Source organism: Trachinotus anak, unplaced genomic scaffold (genome assembly GCF_046630095.1).
Source record: "Trachinotus anak isolate AG129_WGS33_773 ecotype Australia unplaced genomic scaffold, CSIRO_AGI_Tana_v1 ptg000028l, whole genome shotgun sequence".
NCBI lineage: Eukaryota > Metazoa > Chordata > Actinopteri > Carangiformes > Carangidae > Trachinotus > Trachinotus anak.
This window is the reverse complement of record NW_027273879.1, coordinates 22,845,182-22,869,515: the sequence shown is the minus strand read 5'-3', so window position 1 is coordinate 22,869,515 and position 24,334 is coordinate 22,845,182. Positions and strand designations below refer to the sequence as shown.

Below are 24,334 nucleotides of genomic sequence, written 5' to 3'. Positions count from 1 at the left end.
TAAATTTGGTTTTCTTGCCATTTTTTTCTTGAACTTTGTCACCACGGAAACTATAGAATTTTACTGCTGTAAAATCTCTTTTATTGCTGCAAATGCCTTAATGTCTTTTCTTAACTAAGGAAACTTTTTAAGTTATTCTGTGCCACAACCTTAAGTAACTCCCTAAGAAACTGAAATTCATTTCATCAGCACATACACAGCCCTGTCACATGTCCTCAGAGTCATAAGAGACGTGCAGAACAAGGAGTCCTGCAGCAGATGGTCTGGCCCCCACAGAGTCCTGATCTCAGCATCATGGAGTCAGTCTGGGATCACATGAAGAGACAGAGACACTGAGACAGAAGAACTGAGGCAGGTTCTCCAAGACACTGGAACAACCTACCTGACAAGAACCCGAAGAACTGAGAGCAGGTGAACTCAGGAGAACTGGAGCTGGTCTCAGGGCAAATGGGGGTCATACTTTTTCTCTTTACTGCACTTTGGATAATGTTCATTTTTATTCTATTTTTTTAAGCATCCTCACTTCACTTTTAGAGCCTAACACTTTTGCACAGAGCTGTAATTCTTTAGTGTTTGCATTTGCTGCAGCTGCTTATAAATCTGACTGATATTTGACATTCTGTGGTGATGTAAAGTCCAGATCTGTGCCTGCAGCCACACACACTGCTACAATTATTATCATTAGTCATATTATTATTATTATTACCTTCCCCAAGCCTGTGTCTGTTTATTTTTCAGCAGGATAACACAAAAAGTACTGAAGTAACAGCAGTAATATGAGCAGCTGTGCAGGTGAAATTATCTGATTAGCTTCTCTGTGTAAATACAGGTTCTGGCAGTTCCTATGGTCAATGGATCTGTTTTCCTCTTGCTTTAGCAGCAAACAGTAAAAAAAAAAACCAAAAAAAAAAAACCTCTCGCTTCCCTCAGTCAGAACAGACCACGATCCACATGCTCCAAACCTGTGACCTTCTTGCAGCTGCTGGTCAGCTTCCCTGGACTCCTCCACAGAAGGGGAGCAGTGGAAAAATAGGTCTGTGGGGGTGAAAGATGTGGGGGTGGGGGGGTGCGGGTGGGGGGGGTGCAGGGGACAAGGGCTTAGGTGGGGGACTGGGAGGCTCTGCCTCAATGATCTCCCTGTTGTCAAGGGGAGGGGAAAGGGGAGTTGCCACGGCTCACAGCTTAATTACCTCAAGCAACAATAAGTATCTCATTTGTGATGGCAGGAAGACAGAGGGAGGCTGAGTCTCTGGGAAGAGGAGAAGCAGAGTGTGTGAGGGGAAACAGTAAGATCGTTCAGCTCAGGACTCATCACTTCACAAAAGTGAAAAAAGACTAGTGCTGCAGATGAATGAAGTTTGATCCTGGTGCCTGATTGGACACTTAGAGAGCGTCTTCCTCTGAAGAGAAATCATCACAGCTGGAAGAGTTTCCATATGGTCTTCACAGAAAGTTGATTCTGACAGCAAGTTATGAAATAATATGAAAAAGTTCCAGTAACACAATAAAGGACAAACAGAGGGAATGTGGAATGACTCAGACTGGTGAGGACCTCGAGTCAAACCTGCCACAAGGGCAAGGGATATAAGGAAACAGACGAGAGGAGGTGAGTTTACAGTTTACTTCTCGGTGTCATGTTCAAGGAGCTTTCAGGATACTAGAATCTGACAGTTTGCCACATAAAGTATTTTGTATTCCAATCCTTTATTTAAGCCACATTTTGACTACTCTGAGCAAAATATTTAAAACTGATTTTTTATTCTAGTGCATCATTTCTCTGCATCACAGACTTAATATCACTGTGGGTTTTTGCTGCACAGCGTGACTTTGTTCTGCCTGACACACTGTTGTGTTGCTGAGTTTTAAAGTGTTAAACTTACAGTCACTATCCTCCCATTAGTGAATATTTGACTGGTCGAGTAAAGAGACTTCACATAAATACATAGTGGGTTTCTCTAGTGTTTTTGCACAGCTGGTTGTGACAGTGGTGTGGAACAGCTCAGCTGAAGAGGACGTTCCTTTCTAATTAATTCAGTATGAACCTGCACTGTAAAACTTCACCATCAATTTACTTAGATCAGCTTAACGTTTATTAGTAGGGTCAGGGTTAGGGTTAGGGTTACATGTAAGTCATCAACAACGAAGCCATGATGAAAATCCATCCACTCTGCTCTTGAAAGAAAAGATTTCATGTCAAAGGATCAGCACTGATCCTCTTTCAATTGATGCCACTTGCAACCCAGCTAAAACTATAGGTAGGTATTTGACACTGCTTTACTGATGAAAAAATCTTGCCTATACACACATACATATATATATACATATATATATATATATATATATATATATATATATATATATATATATATATACATATATATATATATACATATATATATATATCGCGGACATGAACATGTGATGCATTTAGCAGCTAAAGAGCCAGATATTTTCGGAGGGTTGGTGGAGACCAAACACAGGGAGGGAACACTGCACTTAGATTCATCAGGTGACACAGACATGTTTCTACATTAATGCTACTGTTCCTCTGCTGGTTGTGTAAATAGAAAACGGTTTGCAAACAAGTTCAAAGGAAATATATATAAGATAAGATATAAGATATATGTTTATATGTATGTAACTGACTGTACAGTGGGGTCCAAAACCATATTCACCTATATTATAAGCAAGCTGAATCTTTGAAAATGTTCCATGAATTTCAGAATCTTAGTATTTGCTTTGTCCCCCTTTTGCTTTACCGATGGACAAAACATGATGACTCATGTTCTCCCAGTGTGATCTGATAATGGTCCCAAGAGCTTCCTGTAATGTCACAAAATGCTCGTCTTCCTCAGTCTTCAGGTGCCCTTATAAATGCTCAGTGAGGGTGAGGTGAGGTGACTGTGAAGGAAAAGTCCATGACAGTCAGGAGTCCTTGTTCTTCTCTGGTCTTCAGGTGTTTGTGTCAATGTCCTGCTGCAGTATGAATGGAATCAGGTTGGTCCCCCCCACCATATTTCACTGTGGGTTTGATTAACCGTGGTATCTTTCTCTCTTGAGCTCTTCATTTAGCCAATTCTGTATCTGTGATGAAACAGCTTTTCTACCTCTCAGGGAACTGAGCTGGATGTATTGATCCTCTAATTGGTGTGGTCACTTTTGTTCTGACTGATCGCGCTTTGGATACAACCGATTCAGTTTCTGCAAAGCATTTTAGAGCTCATATACTGCCCCTTTAGTAAGCTTTAGTCCATGAGCCAACTGTGAGAAAGCCCCTCTGTGATTAAAATAACAATTTTGGCAAAGATCTGCTGGAAACTTGAGGCACAGCCTCATTTATAACAGGTGAAAACTGGCTGCAGTTTGAGTTACCCATTTAACCCTTTAAGCACCATAATAATAGATATATTTATTAAAACGCCTGGTCTTTTTTGTCTATTTTTGTCAATAATTGTGTCAAAAAATGTGTACATAACCCTTTTTCCAGGAGAAGTAGAACAAAATCTGTCAAGTATTTACCATTCGTATGTAATTAAATACCTAAAGCTGTGTGTTATGAGAAGAAAAGGACAAAAACGGAATTGAATTTTCTTCAACTTTCTTTTTATAAATTCTTGAAAAGTGCAGATTGAACATTTCTGAGATTGCAAAAATCTAATTCAGGAGGAGTTACGGTAATTTTAAATGCAGATGCGCCGCGGTGTCACTGGTGATCCCCATGGTTGTAAAAGGGTTAATTTAAAATAGACGATAAAGTAGGGTATGCATTGGGGCGTGGCTAACGTATGATTGACACATTTTGGCTTGTCAATCTAGAGCAGTACCTTTTAACTATTAACTATTAAAAGTACTTTAACACTTCGTAATAAAGTTTACCTCGACTTATGGAAAATGACTTCGGATTCAGCAGCACTGCATAGCCGAAAGATTGATGCCGTTGTCAGGTCAACAGTTTAGGTGGGCGGGCACAGTGACCTCGGCTCTCAGGTCAGCAACACCCCTCGCTCCTCCTCAGCTCCACCCTCTTCTCCAAATATGGTTTCTTCTGGTTTCAAAAAAATCAAGATGGCGGCGGCCAAATTGCAAACTCGAGGCTTCAAAACGGCAATTCCAATGGGTGACGTCACGGTGGGTTGCCACTTGGATACATCTCAGTGAAATCTGAGCTTTTGTTCACAGAAGTTCAGTTTGATTTGCTGATCTAGAATCAGAGCAGAATCTTCAACATTTCTTTATTTTATCTGATATAACTTCTTGTGTTTTTAAATGAGATTTCAATGTGGTCTTAGGCTTTTGTACCCCACTGTATGGTCTGTATTAGGTCTGACAAATTAGCTGAATTCATTTCCTTCCTCATGAAACATTCACAAGTTCTCAAGTCATCTTTTTAAGTATGTTACATCCTGCATTGTTTACATGCAGGATTGTTGCAGCCACTCTCCCCGCTCTCCTGTTTGTTGGTGCGTGACTGTGTTTCCTGAAGATCAGTGAGTCAGTTTCAAACTCTTGGCAGGACTGTGCATGACGTCATTCATAAGGGTGTTCATGAGACAACCAAAACCAGGACCCATGTGCAAAAAAATAAAGAATAGGGATAGGGAACAAACCCTCTGGGATATGAAGTAATAAATTATATTCTTTTCTTTTCTTGACCATTTGAGATGATTGATTAGCTCATTTCTTCCAATAATATACAAATAAATGCATAATGGTGCAACTGTGTGAAGAACGAAACTGTATCATGATGATGTTGTGGCTTCGACACACAACAAACCAAAGACTGAATAAACCTTTTCAGTGCCTGCTGAACCACCAGCAGCTTGTTGAGGTAACAGAGACTAATGACAGAAGAACTCTGCTGCTTCAATCCACTCAGCTGCAGGTAAACACAGAGCAACACAAACTGCAATAATCTAAGCAGTTGCTTCTTTAAGTTCATTAGTCAGCCAACGCTTAAACCAGATCTGCTGAATGAGGAGAGCCCCCCTCCCCAGGCCTGTCATGCCTTTGGGTGTAGACGCTGACGTGCCTTCGTGGCACAGACAAGTCCCAGCCAACAGCAACTGCTCCTGCTGTGTGTGAATTGTGTGTGGCTTTGGGTGCCAGAAACTGAGACAGCGACACAGACAGAAAGAGAGAAGGAGGAGATAACGCGCGCGTGACAAATTGATTTATCACTTCTGTGGCTGCTGAATGATTGTGACGTCTACAGCAGAGGACAGCATTTGTTCTCTTTGTGGTCGTATACGTGTCCACTGACACCTTTCAGAAATTTGCCTGACAGATGGTGACTTGTGTCTGCTGCTTTGGACTGGTTTTATGGGACCATGATGCCTTTCCCACTGACCAGAGACCTGACAGACACACAGATACACTGTGGCTACAAACAGAATACTATCATCCCTGCAGAGGCATGCAGTCTCTGGTTTTAAGCCTTGTTGGCTGCTTGGCGTCTAGCCATGCAATGACCAACAATAAGCATGCACACACAGACACACATGCATGTGAATAAAGGTAAGCATGTGCTTGAGCACCACTGCAATCAATCTCTTTTCAATATCAATTTGATAAAAACAAGTTGTTTTTGTGGTGGTGTTACATGCAGCAAAACTAAACTTATGTTCAAAACTGATTGGAAGACAAATAAATTACATTTTGTTATGTTTACTGAGGTCACTGAAACAATGACGTTATCCTTGAATATCTCTGTAAACTAAAAGCACCAGAGATATTGGGACTAATTGGTCAGTCTGCATTCAAGTAGGTCAACCAGTGAATTGAGCCTTTAAGCAGTTGGGGTGAGGGTCAGCACCTCCGATCTGAGGCCACGGTTCTCTGCTGGAAAACGATGCTTTGCTCTCTTCATATTGAGATGGAGGTTCTGCCCCGATTGAAGAAATTTTTAAGTATCTTAGGGACCCTTTCATGAGTGAGGGTTGGATGGAGCGGGAGATCCAAAGGCAGATCTGTGGTAAAGCAGACGTTGTACCAGACCATTGTGGTGAGAGGGAGCTGAGCTGGAAGGCAAAGCTCTCGATTCACGAGTCAAACTACGTTTTGACCCTTATGTGAGGTTATGAGCTCTGGGTAGTGACTGAAAGAATGAGATCATGGATACAAGCAGCTGAAACATGTTTCCTCTGTAGGGTGTCTGGGCTCAGAGTACAGCCACTGCTCCTTCATGCTGAAAGGAGTCGGTTAGGGTGCATCCTTGGGCGCCTTCTGTTGGAGATCGTCTAGATATGTCCAACTGGTAGAAGGCCTCGGGATGGACCCAGAACACACTGAAGAGACTATAAATCTCATCTGGCCTGGGAATGCCGCAGGATCCAAAGAAGGAGCTGGAAAATGTTGCTGGCTGGCTGAATGGCTGGCTGGATGGATGGATGGTGCTTTAGAACACACTGGATACTGGATTTTTAAAAGGGGGATTTTTAACACATAAAGATCAAATGACTCCTTCTGGGTAGTTCTACTGTGAAAACGAAGGGGCTTTGTAAATTCAGAGGAAATAACCCTGATGAGGTCAGTAATGTTTCCTCAGCTTGGACATGGAGATGACGAGTGTGTGTCAGAGAGCCTGCATTACACACTGAAGGTGTGCAGTATGAAAGGTGTGGGTTTTTACCAGGCAGGGAGGATCTGACTGGACATGCAAGCAAGTTGCATTATGGGAAATGTAGGACCTGCTGGACACACACTCCTGCTGCTTTCAGCCTTATAATTGTTTTCTTTAATGTCCCAACATTATGGAACCACAATGCTGACTAATACAAAAAAAATATATCTATAGTATTAAAGGGAATATTCTCAAGTTAAAAGGCCAATGATGATCTATGTGGTGATATTTGTTTTTTAATTAACTAAGATAACTTAACTTTTTAATGAATATATTTAATTTAATTTATTAAACTGGTGACCAAGCTACATGGTGAGCAGGACAAATGATGAAGACATTGTTTTTAAATGACCACAAACACATCATTGTGGACGTCTGGAACTAACATCTTTTCATTATCCATCCACCTGCAGATCAGGACATTCAGTTTACAATGTCATTAAACAGAGGAAGGGAACTAAGTGACTCATGAATTGTCACAACAAATCCTGATTATTTTTCTGCCGATCAATTAATCAACCTATTGTTTAAATGTTAGTTCACGTGCAGCCCAAAATTTATTACCCCATATCTACAACACGTCACCAAACACCTACAGTTGTATAAACAGAACCATATGCATCAGTGTTCAGAGAGAGAAGTACAAATGTGGGAAGAAAGGATCTTCTTTTTGTTGTTGTTTTTGTTAATTGTTGAGGAGGAACAAAGACAGGACACAACATCCTGTGGCTGACATTTAGCCCAAATCAGGGAGCAGTACAAAAGCTTTGAGCCCTTATGCCAGAAATATGAACATACTAAAAAAATGTATTACTATGTATGTTGAACTCATTCATGGTCCACTTGTGTGAGTCATGAATTTGACTTTCAACCTTACAACGTGAGAAAAACCTCAATTAGACATTTACAGACCCCACTGTATGATGGGAAAATGGATGAGGTCCAGACCAAACTGGCCTGGCTGAGGCAGGAGTTGGCAGAACATGTTATGATGTAGAAACGAGCATCTCCAGCAACAGAGGATAACACTCATATTGTCAGGGGAGATTCTCCTTTGTGTTTTGTGTTACTGAACATTCCAAAGCTGTGATGAATTTTTTATCCTAAGACCAAGAGAAACATCAAAACACAGCGTGCCACCACACAAGCTCCAAGCCAAGACTGGAGAATGTTTGAGCAAGTTCTCTTAGTCATATATTTTAAAGGAGAGGAGCAATGTTTCCATAGTACGGGATCAAGTTAAGTTCACTTTGAGCCACACTTTTTACTTTGTGGGTGTCTGTTGTTTAAATCTCCTGTAGTTCACAAATGATAGCAATATGGAGCAATCAAACTTGGCAGTTAACAAGACAGTATGCAATCCAGAAAACAATTAAATTGTTTTGATAGACATGCATGGAGCAAAAGCCAAGTGGGGGTCTGAAGTTTATCTTTAGCTCATCTACCTGTTAGGATAAACCCTGTTTAACACAACAAATGGTGTTTCTGGAGTGACTGCACCCGCCAAAATATCTGCCGTCTTTGCTCACCTGACTTTCCTGTGTGTGCCCCGTGTTCTGCAACCCATCAACACCAACAATGTGTCCTCCTTCCTCTACCGCTATTTTCACAATGTTTGAAAATACATTGATGGTTCCTCCCCTTTTGCCACGTAGCCACAACGGGGACCGTTGAGGGTGAAAAGTGTTCATTGTTTTACATCGTTTCATTTCAGTGCACTCCATGTTACTGTAGTTGTCAATGTGAATGCATTCAAAATAGCAAGTGCGAGTATGGAAGTACGTGGGGTCAGGTTACTACCATGAAACAGTCATAATAATAAATACACACTAGGTGAATAGAAAAATGGGTGCAAATGGGTGCAGAGTCTGGAGTCTCATGCCAACAGAGTAGGGTCTGGGGGTTACCTCAAAAAATATGCAATATGCAGGTAATACTGGCTTTAGAAACAAATGACTTCCACGGATGATGAGAGAGAATGAATATTAACGGATCATCTGTGCCTTATCTGTTCCAGGTATCATGCTGGTTCGGGTGCAGCAGGACTGTGCTATGATTCTGCCTGTAGGGGTTCTGCTGGTGCTCCTGTTGCTCTGTGGACCAGAGTCCTCTCTCCAGGGAGACACTCAGGAAATTGGGAACAGTGAAGAGCTCCCAGAGGGAGAGTTCATCTATGCACCAAACCGGCAAAAACGCGCGGTGGTTGACTACAGCACACATCAGACAGACAAATGCTCTTACACCTTTATTGTCCCTCAGCAGAAAAACACCGGGGCCATCTGTGTGAACTCCAAGGAGCCCGAGGCCTTGCTGGAGAATCGGGTCAACAAGCAGGAGCTGGAGCTGCTCAACAGTGAACTACAGAAGCAGAGACTGCAGATCGAAGCGCTGCAGCAGCTGGTAGAAGTCGATGGAGGTGTGATCAATGAAGTCAAGCTACTGCGCAAAGAGAGCCGTAACATGAACTCTAGAGTCACACAGCTGTACATGCAGCTGCTGCACGAGATCATCCGCAAACGGGACAATGCTCTGGAGGTCTCACAGCTGGAGACCCGTGTGCTCAACCACACCAACGAGATGGGGAGGCTAGCCACCCGCTATCGTGACTTAGAACACAAGTACCAGCATCTGTCGGCACTCGCCAGCAACCAGAGCGCTCTCCTGGTGCAGCTGGAGGAGCACTGTAAGCGGGGAGGATACTCGTACGGCGTGGTGCAGGAGAGGAGCCGTCCTCTACGTCCACAGCCTCATGTGATCCCCCAGCCTCCTCTACAGAGACCTGTCTTGTCTCCTGGAGGCTACAGACCCTTCCATCCACCAACCTACACCCGCCACACCAGCAACCCCATGACTAATGAGATACAGAGTGACCAGAACTCCAAAGCACTACCACCTCCACTGCCCACAATGCCAAGCGGCACGTACAGCTTCACAAACAAACCCTCAGGTAAGTAGTTGCCCACACTGACAATTTCATGTCTTCCTCTGAAGTCTGTCATTTAACAGACACTGGCCACACATTGTCCAATACTTTACAAAGCTGAGGGGAATATTTCCTCTACAGCAATTAACAGCAACTGGCGACCTGCGGCCTTCAGCCTGCCAGCAATTGTATCCGTCTCCCCCAATTATTTTGATAGTCAGATCTTTTTTTATCTTACAATATTGGATTGACAGTTCCACATTTAGTTATAATGTCCATACAGAGAATCTCCCCCCACCTGAAGATGCTTATATACTTTTTTCATGTTGAGAGTGAAAAACGGACACAAACATTCATATCAGGCGATGGGCTGCACTGTAATCAGTGCACAGCGGCTGGTGTTAAAACTGCTCCATGATGGCAGCAACAGTTACCCACATGATGACTTCCTCTTTAGCGATTTTTCCAACAAAATAAAAGTGCAAGAAAGTTCGTTTTTTTTTTCAACAATGCTATAGTTAAAGCTTTTGTGAGATTTTATTCTGAAAAGTTCTTACAGGACATTCCAAAGGTTCTGTTGCTGCTTGACAGATCTCTGAAATAACAGAGGTGATGTGTGATATGAAAAAAATAACCCCTTTCAAGTGAGTCAGTCAAATGTAAAATATGTGACTGTGGGCCGCGGTGCCACACGTGAACAGCATTTTTAATCAATCAATTTCTTAAATTAGCCTTCGATTATGTCCTGGCCACCATCTAATGGATCAGGAAAAAATTGGCCTGAGGTCAAACTTACTTGCCAACACCTGGTCTACAATGACAAACCTCACTGAGAAAATGCATCGATTACTGTAGCTCCAAATGATATCCAAGTCCCAATAATATCCTTATAATATGTCTTCAGAAGTTTATGGTGGACCTGTGGTAGTTAGTTTAAAAAATGCATGACTCATGACTCATTGGTGTTAATGTATCAGAATCAAATGCATTTTGAACTGAGCAAAATGTTTTGAAATCATCTCATCTGATGTGAGATCATGATTGGTTTGACAAACCTCTGTAAATATTACACCAGATTTAAAACTCTACACCTCAGAGTCAGACTCAACAGTTAAGCCCTGTAGACCACTTTATGTGTTCAATCAGAGTGTGAGCGTAAGATCTGCAGGTTCTGGCCATGCAGAGGAACACAGTGGAGGAGAAGGAGCATCAGGCTGAATGACTGAGGTGAGAATTCACTCTGAAGGCAGAATTAGAGACAGAATTTGATTCAGGGGCCATGGGCAGCCAGGGCAGGTTGCTGAGTAAACTGGAGTGACATGTGACCTTTTAGGCTTATTGAAAACCAGATGAGCTGCTGAATTCTGGACCATAAACATAATATCTTCCCCTTATAACCATGTGTCTGTATCTGCTCCATCTTCAAGAGATCTTGGTGATTCTGTATGTAGCAGCACAGAGTGAAGTTTTAGTAGAATAGTGTGGAATCAGTGGCAGATTGTGTATAACATGTATATGTGTCTCTGTACACATGAAGAAGCCATAGGACTGGAAGGGGTCAAAAAGTCCACAGGGAACCTTAAAGTAAGCTAAGACATTATACACATATATAATTTTTTTTTTTCATTTGAGGCGGCAGCGTCTGTTTTAGAGAATGAAAATGAAAAGCGTGATGAAGGGTCTTGCATCAATTGGAACTACACAAGTTAGAATTTGTTTCTTCTGATTTTACTGAAAATGACCTTTTTTAACACATATACACTAAATGTGGTGTCTTATGATCATCATGTGATGATTATGGAAAAAGTGCATGTGGCAGACTAGTTACATATGAGAAAAAAAACATGGAGATGTCAGAATACAGGAAGATATAACAGCCTTGGTCAAACCATATAAGAGGTTCCTATTAAACTTTACCACGCATCACTCAGAAAACTGTCATCCAATCAGAAGAGAGGCTCTAAGCCTCTTGCATCAGCTTGTGTCTAAGGAAACTGTGACTGTGAAAACTGTGATTTTCTTTTTCTTTTTTTCACAATTTTCTGACATTTGAAGTAAGTGGGGAGGAAATGGGCTGTGAAGGAGCCAACATTTTTATGATATATATTTCTTGAATAAAAACTGAGTTTGGACATATGACTTTCAATGACAAATTTTCCAGAGGACATTTACAATAAATATATTGTTGTCAACAAAATAACAAGGTCAAAATTAAACAGCCTGATATTTGAAGGGAGTCTAGTAATTTTCATCATGTGAGAAAGATTTATCAAAGTTGTGATGTCACTAAAATGTAAAAGTTTGCAGTTTTTGTAAATTTATCATAATTTACACTCATGTGCATCACACATTACACCATATTACTTTTTTTAAGTCATTTTTTTGGGCTTTTAATGCCTTTATTAGATAGGTACAGTGAAAGAGTGATAGGAAAGTCAGGGAGAGAGAGAGTGGATGACATGCAGCAAAGGGCCACAGGATTTGAACCCCTGGCTGCTGCAGTTAGGACTGAGCCGGGTCTGGGTTTTCAGATTTTATCTTATGACTTCTACATTAAACTTTATCCTAATCGTAGTATTTTCCAGATATTGATTTATTTGTGGCAGCCCACCACATATTGATTTTATAAATTTCAAATAAGAAAACTCTTATCTGAGCTACCACACCTATCAGCATGTTGACGTTCTGACCCATGAATGGTCATTACAACATTATGACGTGAGTATTTGGTGCTCATGGGTTGGACTACACCCACATTCAAACACACCCTTCACTTTGATTTCACTGTTGCACCTGGTAAATATAAATTCAGATTTTTAGTAAACGCGGAGACGTGGATGCCAGGCCACATGGTCTTTGGTACGCACCACTCAACATCCTCACCCTGACCTATGCACATACTTGAACCCCTCTAGTGTTTATCCCTTACGAAAACACAGACACACATACACTATGAGCTATGGGTTTTACAGTAATGCTGCAAAACACAAAGCTTTCTATGACTCCACATTGGACAAATTTGACCAATAACTATTAACAATAACTGAGCCTGACCCATAGTGGACGCCACAAATATCAAAAAATGTGCACTTCAACACCTGACCTAACATATATTTACTCATAACTCAAGATGCCTTTGAGCAATCCTGATCCTGCTGTATACATGTAATAGAATAATGATGACAGCCTGCATGTCAGTGAAAATGAATGGCAGTCATTGAAGCCTTGGTGGATCAACATGCAGTACAAAGCTCTGTTAGTCAGTGCTCCCTCTCTCCTGCAGGTCCTTTCAAAGACTGTCTGGATGCTCTGGAGGGCGGCTACACCACCAGCGGTATGTACCTCCTAAAACCAGACAACGGCAACAGACTCATGCAGGTTTGGTGTGACCAGAAACACGACCCTGGTGGCTGGACTGTCATTCAGAGGCGTCAGGATGGCTCTGTCAACTTCTTTAGGAACTGGGAGACGTACAAGGTAACAATGAAGATCTCAGCTTAGAATTTTACGTTTCTGTATGGCTTCAAGATAGTTCTGAGATATTGGGCTGCAAAGATGTCAGCATCAGTTGTATTAAATGGAGATAGTTACATGTTACATGTTACAAATTACAGGCTCAGAATCATTCTTTTAAACAATGCTAAGAATTTATAGCAACACAAGTAGCTCTGTGAGGCTACAGTTAAGAGAACGTAAGTGAGTTCCCAAGTAAAGAATGAATGTTTTCAAGACCTTGTTTAAATGAGGATCCAAATTTACACTGGAGTCTAAAATCACTCCAAAGCAAACAAAAAAAAAACTACAATTGTGTATCATCTGCATAACAGGGTCAGTGGTAACTGAGACTGTGATGTTGGATGATGTTACCAAGAAGGAACATATATATATGATAGAACAGTGCAAAAAATCTTCTTGGATGAATGCCATTATATCTGTCAATTAAAACGTCAGATGTCAAATGTCACATTCACTTATTATTGAGTTATTTCAGAGTTACAGATGGGTGACAAATTAAAGGAAAAACCAACATAAGGTGTCTAACACATGCTCCAAAATCTCCCATTTGCGTTCAATTGGGTTGAGAGCTGGTGATTGCGAAGGCCATAGTGTAGATTCACGTCATTTTCATATTCATCAAACCATCAGTGAGCCCTCATGGCCTGTGGATGAAGAATTGTCATCCTGTTTCTTAACTCATTTTTAAGATTTCCCCAGTAATCTGTCACCCAATCTTTAACTCAGTAATCAGACTAGAACGCTTCTACTGTGCTAATGCTGTTCAGAAGATTCACAGAGCCACAGAACTGCTACATGTGTTTTTAAGAACTCACAGTACTTAGAGAGTTGCATTATTGCTTTATTGTGCGTTAGTTGGAAGAAAATATGCTTTGGGTTGCAGCTACATGAGTGAAGTATGAGCCCGTCGGACAGCTTTATTGATTGAAACTTATGTTTACATGTTTGATAAATGCATGTTAGATATATGCCCTCCTGTCGAGACAGTCTTTAAGCCTTCCACTGGTTTAATGGCATGGATGGTGGTAGCTACTTCCAGAGACTAGTCTCAGTTCCACTTGTCGTATGTCGTTTCCTACTTCAATGTTTCTCAAAGCTGAGACATGATTTTGGCACTTAAGTTCACATTCTCAGCTAAATGGAAATCTATTACTGAAAAACTTGTTATCAAAATATGGAAACGTTGTCATTATAGTAAGCATTGAGCAACTACAGCGCAAAAAAGGCTGTGTTGAGCGTAAGAGTTATTTGAGGTAGTCTACAACCTACAGACATGTTGATTGGTTGTGTCCTTTGTGGAAAACAGCACCAACATTTGTCAGTGCCAGATAGTTGGCCAATTCAGAATTAACATGACCATGGCTATAAGAGGGTGAGGGTAAAGGGGGGGTTGGATGTTATAAGACAGACACTGTCCTAAACAGTAATCTTATGAAATACCACTGTCCCTTAAAGAAAAATGGAATTTGTATAAAACAGAGCTTAGAAAACCGACTTGCAACAGTTTGCATTTTAATATTTTTACCAGTACAAAATACTGGTTTTGTTATTCTGAGGTGGAAGAAACCTCTATAAAACATTGGAGAGAGCAAACAAAAAGATCCCCAACCTTAAGGAGGACATCCGACGACTCTCCGATGAACTACAGCAGAAAGAGTCATTACTGTCAAGCTTCATGTTCCGTGGCTCACAAACAATCCAAAAAGTTAGTCTTGCTCAGCACAGCTCTCCAGGACACAGCTATGTGGGACCCTTCTACCTGTGCCTGGCCCTCTTCCTGTGCTGCAAGCAAGCAAACATGCAGCACGTTGTCCAGTCTGCTTCACGGGACTGACTGTTTACATCCCACACCCCCTCCCAGAAGCCACTTTCTTCTTCCGCAGACGACCAGGACCAATTGGCTCCTTTTTAACAGATCATCATCAATAAAAATGTTGGAGGTCCTAATGCTTGGAGATTTTATCATATTCACGCAGATGACCCTACATGTAACCTTGCCTCTGCATTTCTTAACCTTACTGAGTCCCTTAGCCTTACTGAGTGGACACACACAATCCTAAAGAGATTTATGTGAGCAACCACAAATGTATTTTATTTGTCATTTGCCCTACAATAGAGCCTCAGCATTACCTCCGCACGAAGCGCACCTGTATAATAATCAAGGCTGCAGCTGTCAATTTTGTCCTGGCATTTGATGGCAAAACTGTTTTAAAAGATGAAGATGTCGACACTATGGTCCAATCCCAATCATTTAATACACACTGCTCCACCATGCTGGACAAAGTGGCTCCCTATAAAGTCAAGAGGACTTCCTCCAAAGTTCCTCCCCCATGGATAAATGACACCATCTGGACTTTCAGACAAAAATGCGGAAGGTCTGAGCGCTTGTGGAAAGCCACAAAATTTGAGGTTCACACCTTAGAGAACTCATGCGGTGAAGGCTGAAAGAACTGCTTATTTTTCAAATCTTATATCCTCCACTATGAGAAACCCTAAAGTCCTGTTTGACACCATAAACCGCATTGTCTCACCCAGCACAACTAACCTGCCAATCTTCTCTAACAATGACTGCAATACCATTCTTAAATATTTTTTTACAGAAGGTGGAAAATGTCAGGGCAAATTTTTTCACCTTTACCTACTGAAATCCCTAAAGGCACCCCAAAACCATCGATCCTGAGGTCCTTCCATCCTGTATCCATAGATGATGTTTCAGCCGTGATAGGACAAATGAAGCCCTCCTCAAGCCCAACCTCTCTGTTTTTAAAGGTTTTTAACTCCATTGGCCACTGCATAGTTGACATTTTAAATCATTCTCTTTTGTCAGGGGGTGTCCCCAGTTATTTTAATCATGCCACTGTTGTACCTTAATTAAAGAAATCAAACCTGGATCCCTCCTTGCCAGAAAATTACAGGTCTATTTCCAAATTACCTTTCTTATCCAAAATTTTAGAAAAGACCAATGAAAAGCAACTTCTCCAAACACTGGAACTGCACAGGGTGATCATTTTCAGTTCCGTAAAATGCTCTCTCTCTCCTAAGAGTCTCGAATGACATTTTTAATGGCTGCAGATGCAGGTGATTGCACTTTTTTGGTTTTACTAGATCTTAGCTCAGCATTTGACACTGTTGACCACCGTATTTTAATCCACAGGTTGAGGCATCTAGTGGGCATTTTGGGAACTGCACTGGAGTGGCTCTCCTCCTACCTCACTGATAGGTCCTTCTCAGTGTCTGTAGGAGAACTCTCATCTGATACTACTCCAGTGACTTGTGGGGAACCATTCTATCTTTCACTTACATGCTGCCTCTAGGACAAATTATCAGTGCTTTTAGCAACCTCCCCTACCATTTTTTGCAGTTGACATACAGTTGTATTTCTCATTCAAACCTTATGAGTTGCACAAACTCTCCATACTGACCAACTGTTTAAATGCCATTAAGAACTGGATGTCAAATAAATTCCTACAGATAAATACAAAAAAAACCTTAAGTCCTCATTATTAGTCCTCTGCACTGGCTTCCCATTAATTTTTAGAATCCACATTTTTGTTCTCACTTTTAGAGCTCTACATTGCCAGGCCCCAGAAAATATCACAGAGCTCCTTCACCCCAAGCCACGAGACAAGCTCTTAGGTCCTTCACCCTGTGTCTTCTAAGCATACCACAGATACGCTTGAAGACCCGGAGTGATTGAACCTTCCAGTCAACAGCTCCTAAGCTCTGGAACAGTCTTCCACTAAGTTTGAGTTTGAGAAACCTGGATTCAATTGACTCTTTTAAAAAGCAACTAAAAACCCATCTGCTCAGACAGGCTTTTAGTTAGCATGTGGAATTTTACGCTCTTAATTTGTTCATCTGTTTTCCTCATGTATATCTTCTTGTATGTCTATAACATTTTTATTTTTGCTCCTATTTGATTTTAATTCTTTCATTTGATTTTATTCTTTGTGACTAGTGTCTGTGAAAAGTGCTATATAAATAAACTTTGCTTGCTTGCTTGTTGTGATAAAATAATTAAACTGCCATTTAGCTCCCACAGCAAAAATCTCTTTAACAAAACAAACTGTTTGGCCAACCCAGCTCATTGTGTAACATGCAAGAAAAACTCAACAGAACATAATCTGTGAGATCACCACAGCAGAGCTGAAATCAATTTCAATGACCTAAACATGCTCTCAGTTTTGCAGCCAGCACAGTGATCTGAGGACTTCATAAACATACTGTATTTCCCAGTTACTACTGGTGGAACCCAATGTTAGGTAAATTTGGGTGCACAGGGTGAAGCATTTAGTTTTCAAAGATTAACATTCTGTGACCTAAATTGAGGACTTCCCAATCTGGATACTCTTTTCAGTACTTTAATCTCAAGACCAAAGCACAACGGAGTTCTTCCAAATTGTTCCTCCAACCCAATCATTCCCCAACCCACCCTCAATGACTCAACAAGGCACTTTAAGCCAATTACACGCTCACATTTGGCAGGGATAAGGACTCCCTGCTGATTGAATCCATGTGTTGAATAATTGAAGCCAGGGAATCAGACGCACAGTGAGGTCTGATGGAGAGGAAGTCAAAACGTCCTGCCATTATGCCACTGCTCTTGGCCTCTCATTTTGACATCATACCAGTGTTTTATAGACGCTTGGAAAACATGGGTCAACTCTTGACAAAGTCCACGGTTGTGTCCAAGGGGAGAAAAAACAGCTTCTTTCTTGTAAATCTTAAAATAAGAGAATGGCTGTGGCATTTCTGATTAATTCATGTATTAGCAAGAGTAGGGATCGATTATTCCTGATTGAAATGTATTTCTCCTTTCACAGCAAGGCTTTGGAAACATTGATGGTGAATACTGGTTAGGCCTAGAGAACATCTACTGGCTGACAAACCAGGGCACCTACAAGCTGCTGGTGACCCTGGAAGACTGGACTGGACGTAAGACCTTTGCAGAGTATGCCAGTTTCCGTGTTGAGTCAGAGGCCGACTCCTACAGGCTGCGGGTGGGCCGATACCATGGCAATGCTGGAGACTCTCTTACCTGGCACAATAGCAAGCAGTTTACCACACTGGACAAAGATCATGATGTCTACACAGGTGAGTGGATATAGTGTAAGAGAGGGCAATGATAACTTGAGGAGGGCTTCCACTTGAAAGACCTTCTAACATATTGGAATCTGATTCAATACAGCACACACACAGTCAGTCTCTACAGCAGTTCCAGCCACAAACTACATATGCCACTCTTTGCACTGAATGAGGGTAAGTAAATCATAACTGTCTGTACTCAGGGTTGAGTTATGTGCCCATGACAAGCTGACAGACAGATACAGACAGATGTGATAGACTGCTGTGAGCGTATGAGCTGCCTCTCACACAGTGTCCTGGGATTAGTTCCTGTCCCCCGCCACCCTGCACAGGACAAATGGGTGTGATGGATGGATACAGAAAACAGCATATACAGTATATCATAAGCTTCAAGCTACAGTTATCAGAAAAACTCAGGAGGATCTTCAACAAACACTGTATCCCCGTGTATTTCAAACCCAGCAACACACTCAGACAGAGACTGGTACACCCCAAGGACAGAACACCACACACCCGAAAAAGCAACCTGGTGTATGCAGTCCAATGCAATGAGGAATGCAAAGACCTCTACATTGGAGAAACGAAACAACCACTGCATAAATGCATGGCCCAACACAGGAGAGCTAACTCCTCAGGCTTGGACTCTGCTGTCCACTTACATCTTAAGGAGAAAGCCCACTCCTTTGAGGACAGCAAGGTTCACATCCTGGACAGAGAGGACAGGTGGTTCGAAAGAGGAGTGAAAGAAGCCATCTATGTGAAAGTAGAGAAACCATCCCTCAACAGGGGAGGAGGCCTTAGACACCACCTATCTCCAATTTACAATGCTGCCCTTTCATCCCTTCCCAGGAAATTCAACAATTTAACCTCTAAGAGAAACAACTGTTCACAAGTGGCATGTGACTCCAACGACTGTCATTATAACACAATAGGGCTCTAACGAAGTGGAAACCAACTCTCCACCAAGACAGTCACTCTAACGACTGTCGTTGGCACATGGAGCACAAAGGGAACCAATGACATCATCAGCCTTGTGAAACCCCTCCCAGAGGTTAAATACCTGGGTCTCCACACCAGATAGTTGGACCAGTCCCAGCCTGGTCAGGTGCGAGAAAGAACTGATGAAGCCTTTTGGATGAGAGGTGAAACGTCTTCCTTGACAAATAACCAAGTCCAGTTGCTTTCGATTTAAAACTCCTTTTGAGATACTATGACCTGGACAAATGAGAATATTCACAGGCTCCAAGGGTTCAGTTTTTGTCTCATCAGACCAGAGAGACTTGTTCCTCCTGCTCACGGAGTCCTTAAATGCTGTTAGTCAAACTCCAGCAGGCTGTCTCATGTCTTTTACACACAGCCTCTTCTGTCCAGTCTCTCTACCATAAAGACTCGACTGATGGAGAGCTACTGAGATGGTTGACCTTCCAGCAGGTTCTCCATCTCTGCAGAGGACTCCTGAAGCACTATTAGAGTATCTTTTGGGTTCTTGGTCTCCTCCCTGAACTCCTCTTGCCTGGTTACTCAGTTTGGCTGGATGGCTAACTCAAGGAAGACTCCTGGTGGTTCCTAACTTCTCCCATGTTACAACCACTGAGGCCACTGTTTTTCAGGGAACAATCAAAGCTTTGAAACGCTTTTATATCCTGAGTAGCATTTCAGATTACAGAAAGGGTGGGACAACACCTCTTGTTTGTGATTGGATAGAGTCTCTGGTGACAATTGCATGTCATTTCCTGTTTCTGTAGTGTTTCTGAACGAATTTTGAAACAATGGAGGAGGAGAGTGAAATTACAGGGGGATATTTTAACAAAGGACATGCATATGATGTAATTCTTGATATGCTGTCAACATATCATGACATTAAAATGTCAGGGAGGCTACTCAGTTTGCAATTAAGGGGAAAGGTAAGAGAAACTTACTTAACTAATTAAGTTTATTGCACCTCTTACTGTTATGAAAGTGTGTTGTTGACATTTAAGATAAACCTTTACAGTTGTCTGAACCCTATTCTAGGAGACAGAGCTCAATTCTGACTGGCTCCCAACCCATTTAACCCTGTGAGGCACTGATGGAGTGAGGCACAGAGAAAAGATGTTCAACTAACGTCAAGGTTAACATATGGTACGGTCCACTTTAGGGGTGTCTGAAATCAAATTAACACACACTACAACACACATTCATAACAGTAGGAGGTGCAATAAACGGAGGATCTGTCGTTCAGCTGAGTAAGTCAAGTTTCCCTTAACTTTCCCCTTAATTGCTGAATCGGAAGCTACAAATCGGAAGCTAACTCAGTAGCCTCCCTGACATTTTTATGTCATGATACGTTGACAGCATATCAAGAATTACATCATATGTATGTCCTTTGTTAAAATATTCACCTATAATTTCACTCTCCTCCTCCATTGATTCAAACTCTGTTTGAAATCAGTGCAAAAACACTGTTGAGAGTACGCAGAAGAACAGGAAATCACATGCAATTGTCACCAGGGACTCTGTCCAATCACAAGCAAGAGGTGTTGTCCCGCCTTTTCCATAATCTGAAATGTCATTTTGTTTTGTGAATTGTTGTTGTGTTTTGTGAAATGTTGTGTTTTGACCTTCAGGGCCACCGTAGAATACTCTCTGAAGTCACAGTAGACAGTACATGGCACAACCAGTATTTAATAGAGTTTTCTCAAAACAGAAAAAAGGTCATGTCTTGAGTTATTTAATATTGCTGAATATAGGAAACACAAGACATGTTAGGATTCATCAGTCTCTGCTCAGCAGATGACTAACTTTGTCCAGTCTCTCCAAGGACATTTTATTGTGTTGAAGCAGTTTGGAAGCAAAGTGTGACTTTGTGTCTCTTACTGTTATGTTTTTTGAGAAAAATAAATAATGTTGATGTTGATGATTGTGCAGAACAAATCAGCTCAATCTACTTTTAGAACATCAAAGCAGCAAATAAGCAAACTGAATCTGGCAATTATAAACCAGAAAATAAACATGTGGATTTTGGAGATTTAGATTTGGTAACCAAGTCACCCAGGTAGTATCTGGTTACTGTCAATAATCTGCATGTGTAACCCATAAATCAACTGAGCCCACACACACACACATCTGAACATGTATAACCTCTGCTTGTTCACTTATTTGAACTTATTTAAGATGGATTAAATAAATTGGAATTCTGCAATCACCCCAATACGATTAATCTTGTAATATTCAACATCTCTTCTCAACTCAATAAGTGTACCATCATACCATCATTGTCACTGTCAGAGTGTATGAAGAGAAGATGAGAGAGTTGCTGAGGTGTTATATTACAGAAGAATTGTATTAATGGGAAAAGGTCTACTGCAGGCTTCCTGCGTTAGACTCCACAAAGATATACATGAAACTGTAATCCTCAACCATTGTGAGATTGAGGCCTACATGCAGAACCAAGTGCATGCTTGCTGAATGCATGCAGTTTATTGGTCTGCAGGCCACCCAGCCCAATCACTGTCTTATCCACCTCCTTCCATTCAAATCACACCAGTAATCAGATAATGAATGTATTTATGAAGACAAGAACAATGACAAGTAGAAAACAGCACACATACTGTACAGCTGCCACTTAACTAATATCCATCACTTGTGGTTTTTAATGTCTTCCTCTCCAACAGTCATCTGTGCTGTAGATTTGTCCATGCAGCCCTCTACAGTTTCATACTGTCTTAATGTTTGCTCTGATTTTACTCATTGCGTCTCCAGGTAACTGTGCCCACTACCAGAAGGGAGGATGGTGGTATAATGCCTGCGCTCACTCTAACCTGAATGGTGTGTGGTATCGTGGCGGACATTACCGCAGCCGTTACCAGGACGGGGTCTACTGGGCCGAGTTCAGAGGAGGAGCTTATTCTCTGAAGAAAGTGACCATGATGATACGACCCAGTGCAAACACCTTCCACTAACACTTCAGTTAATCAGAACTGAACAGACAGTTTCTTCCAAAGGGATTTTGTTTCAGTATCACAACTTCCTCCTGCTCTTTTTCCTGTTGGTTGCTTCACATTCATAACGTAGCTTCAAAGTGCTCATGTTTTTTGTTTTATTCCCGCTCATGGTATAGATTTTACTTATCTAGTTTAGTTTCATGAATCAACATTACACACAAATCAACAAAAGCACACACAAGCAAACATTAAGTGGCTGTACCATCTCATCTGTGCTCTGGTTGGGCTTTTGTTGATTTTGTTGATCTGTTGAAACACAATACAAACCTTACAACTTTAATTTTATATCTCTGTAAAATAGTGACAGAAAATGACTGCTGGCAATAAACTGATACTTAAAAATATTATTGGTGCTTGTATTACAAATCTGCTGTGTATGTATATGATCCTAAAGGAAAGAAGTCTGGTTATTTATTTTGATATAATTTTCTAGAGATAAATCTGTCTCATTTCTTGGGAAATTTCCTTTCCAAGTCTTTTTCCTTTTAATGTAATCTAATATTTGAATTTGACAATAGTTAGTAAAACAACTGATTTTCTGACAGAATGTGAACAGAGTTCAATACGTCCACTTTTGTCACTACATGCAACCATGCATGATTCTTGAACTGAACTGCATATGTGGATTGTAATGAGTCTATAATGCCTAATGTGTCCTTATAGTAAGTTATGAAGTAGCCAGATGGGACCACTGTTAAATTAAGAATCTGCCAACATTTTGGTTACTGAAGATTCTGGTACCAACTTTACATTTAACTATTTTATGCTCACAAAGGTGAAATCACAACAGGACACTAAAATCCTCCAATATAAACTTATTTGGTTGGTCAGCTGGAGACATGGTTGACGTAGCATACAGACAGGAAGCAGGAGGAAACAGCGAGTCAAAAATACACCTTCCAACATGTCTCAACCTCACTGATTAAAGGGGCTATTTGTATGTTTTTCTAGTGCTACGTTGTGATTTCCACATCAAACTTCATTCCTTTACTCACCAACATCTGTCTCCAGATGTGGGAAACAAACACCAGTGTTAACTCTTGTCTCTATCACTAAGTTAGCATGCTAACCAGCTAGCCCCCACCCATCTCATCACTTTCTGAAAGCAACTCACTGTAGCATCCATTCTGCCCCCAAGATGGACGTATTATAACTTCTTGTATAAAGCTGCTATAAAAGCTGAAGCTCTGGTCAAGCAACAATCACCACCACCTGCTCCCTGCTAGAAACCACATTCAGCAGCAGAAAAAACTTACAAATAGCCCCTTTAGCCCCAGAGCAGAAGAAATTCAAGCACATTACTCCACCTAAAACCAAAAGTTCAGTTTGTCCACAGATACCGTGGGTTCATTCGCTTTAGAGGTGGAAGTGAGTGGATTTTCTAACTTTGGACAGAGCTAGCAGTTTCCCCGTTGTTTCCGGTCTTTCTGCTAAGATAGGCTAACCACGCCCTGACAACAGTTCCATACTCCTTGAATTATTCTTTAAAGTGACCAGTAATTAATGCCACCACATCTACCTAGTGTGGACATTGTGAATTAGATTAAAGCCTTTAAATGTGGACACAAACATTTTTAAAAATAACAATGAAATGCGCAAATACAGTTTCATTGCAGGTGGAAGTAGCTACAGCACACAAACAAACAGTTCAGTATTGTTCCCTCTATGCACCAAAGGTTTCAGTCACTGTATTAGTGTGCAGATACAGTACAGAATGTACCAGGTACTCTGTGTATATATATGCTCTTACATTAAGATTATTTTTTATAGTCTGTTATCGATCTTGCAATAAACTATGTACAGCCCTGCTTGTGTCTTCAGTGATCAGCTCCACTCTCTCCTGATTGATTTCAGAGATCTCTCTTCTTTCATCTGGACTGCAATCACAGATTTAATTAAGAGAGAGGAGAATTTGCTCTGACATCACATAAACCCAGAAAAACAACCAGTGAAACAGAAACACTGGTGAGACATGAGAACGAAGAATAAATCACTGAGTCAGAATGAAAGAGCAGAGTCACCTTAAATTTACAAACACTCTACAGCGACTCATTAGCTCTCAAATCAATTCATCCAAGTAGCGTTAATGTCAACAGGCTGTTCTTTTGATCCACTAAGTATTCACTGAGTGGGGGGTGTTGTATGATGTTCTCTGCCAGTCTGTTAGAGGACTGAATATGTTAACTACGACAATCATTTTTTAAAATC

At 41.2% G+C, this 24,334-nt stretch overlaps 2 protein-coding genes across 3 annotated transcripts in view; one reads left to right on the top strand and one right to left on the bottom strand.

Annotated features, from left to right (window-relative positions):
- The window catches only part of LOC139611858 (ras-specific guanine nucleotide-releasing factor RalGPS1-like), a 125,660-nt gene that overhangs the window by 51,652 nt on the left and 49,674 nt on the right, over positions 1-24,334 (bottom strand). The window lies entirely within an intron of this gene.
- LOC139611859 (angiopoietin-related protein 2-like) lies at positions 1,124-23,934 on the top strand. The gene is made up of 5 exons (XM_071466808.1): positions 1,124-1,606; positions 8,637-9,566; positions 12,826-13,019; positions 17,882-18,152; positions 21,885-23,934. Exons 2-5 carry the CDS (start codon positions 8,642-8,644, stop codon positions 22,082-22,084), a joined length of 1,590 nt encoding a protein of 529 aa, XP_071322909.1. The 5' UTR covers positions 1,124-1,606; positions 8,637-8,641; the 3' UTR covers positions 22,085-23,934.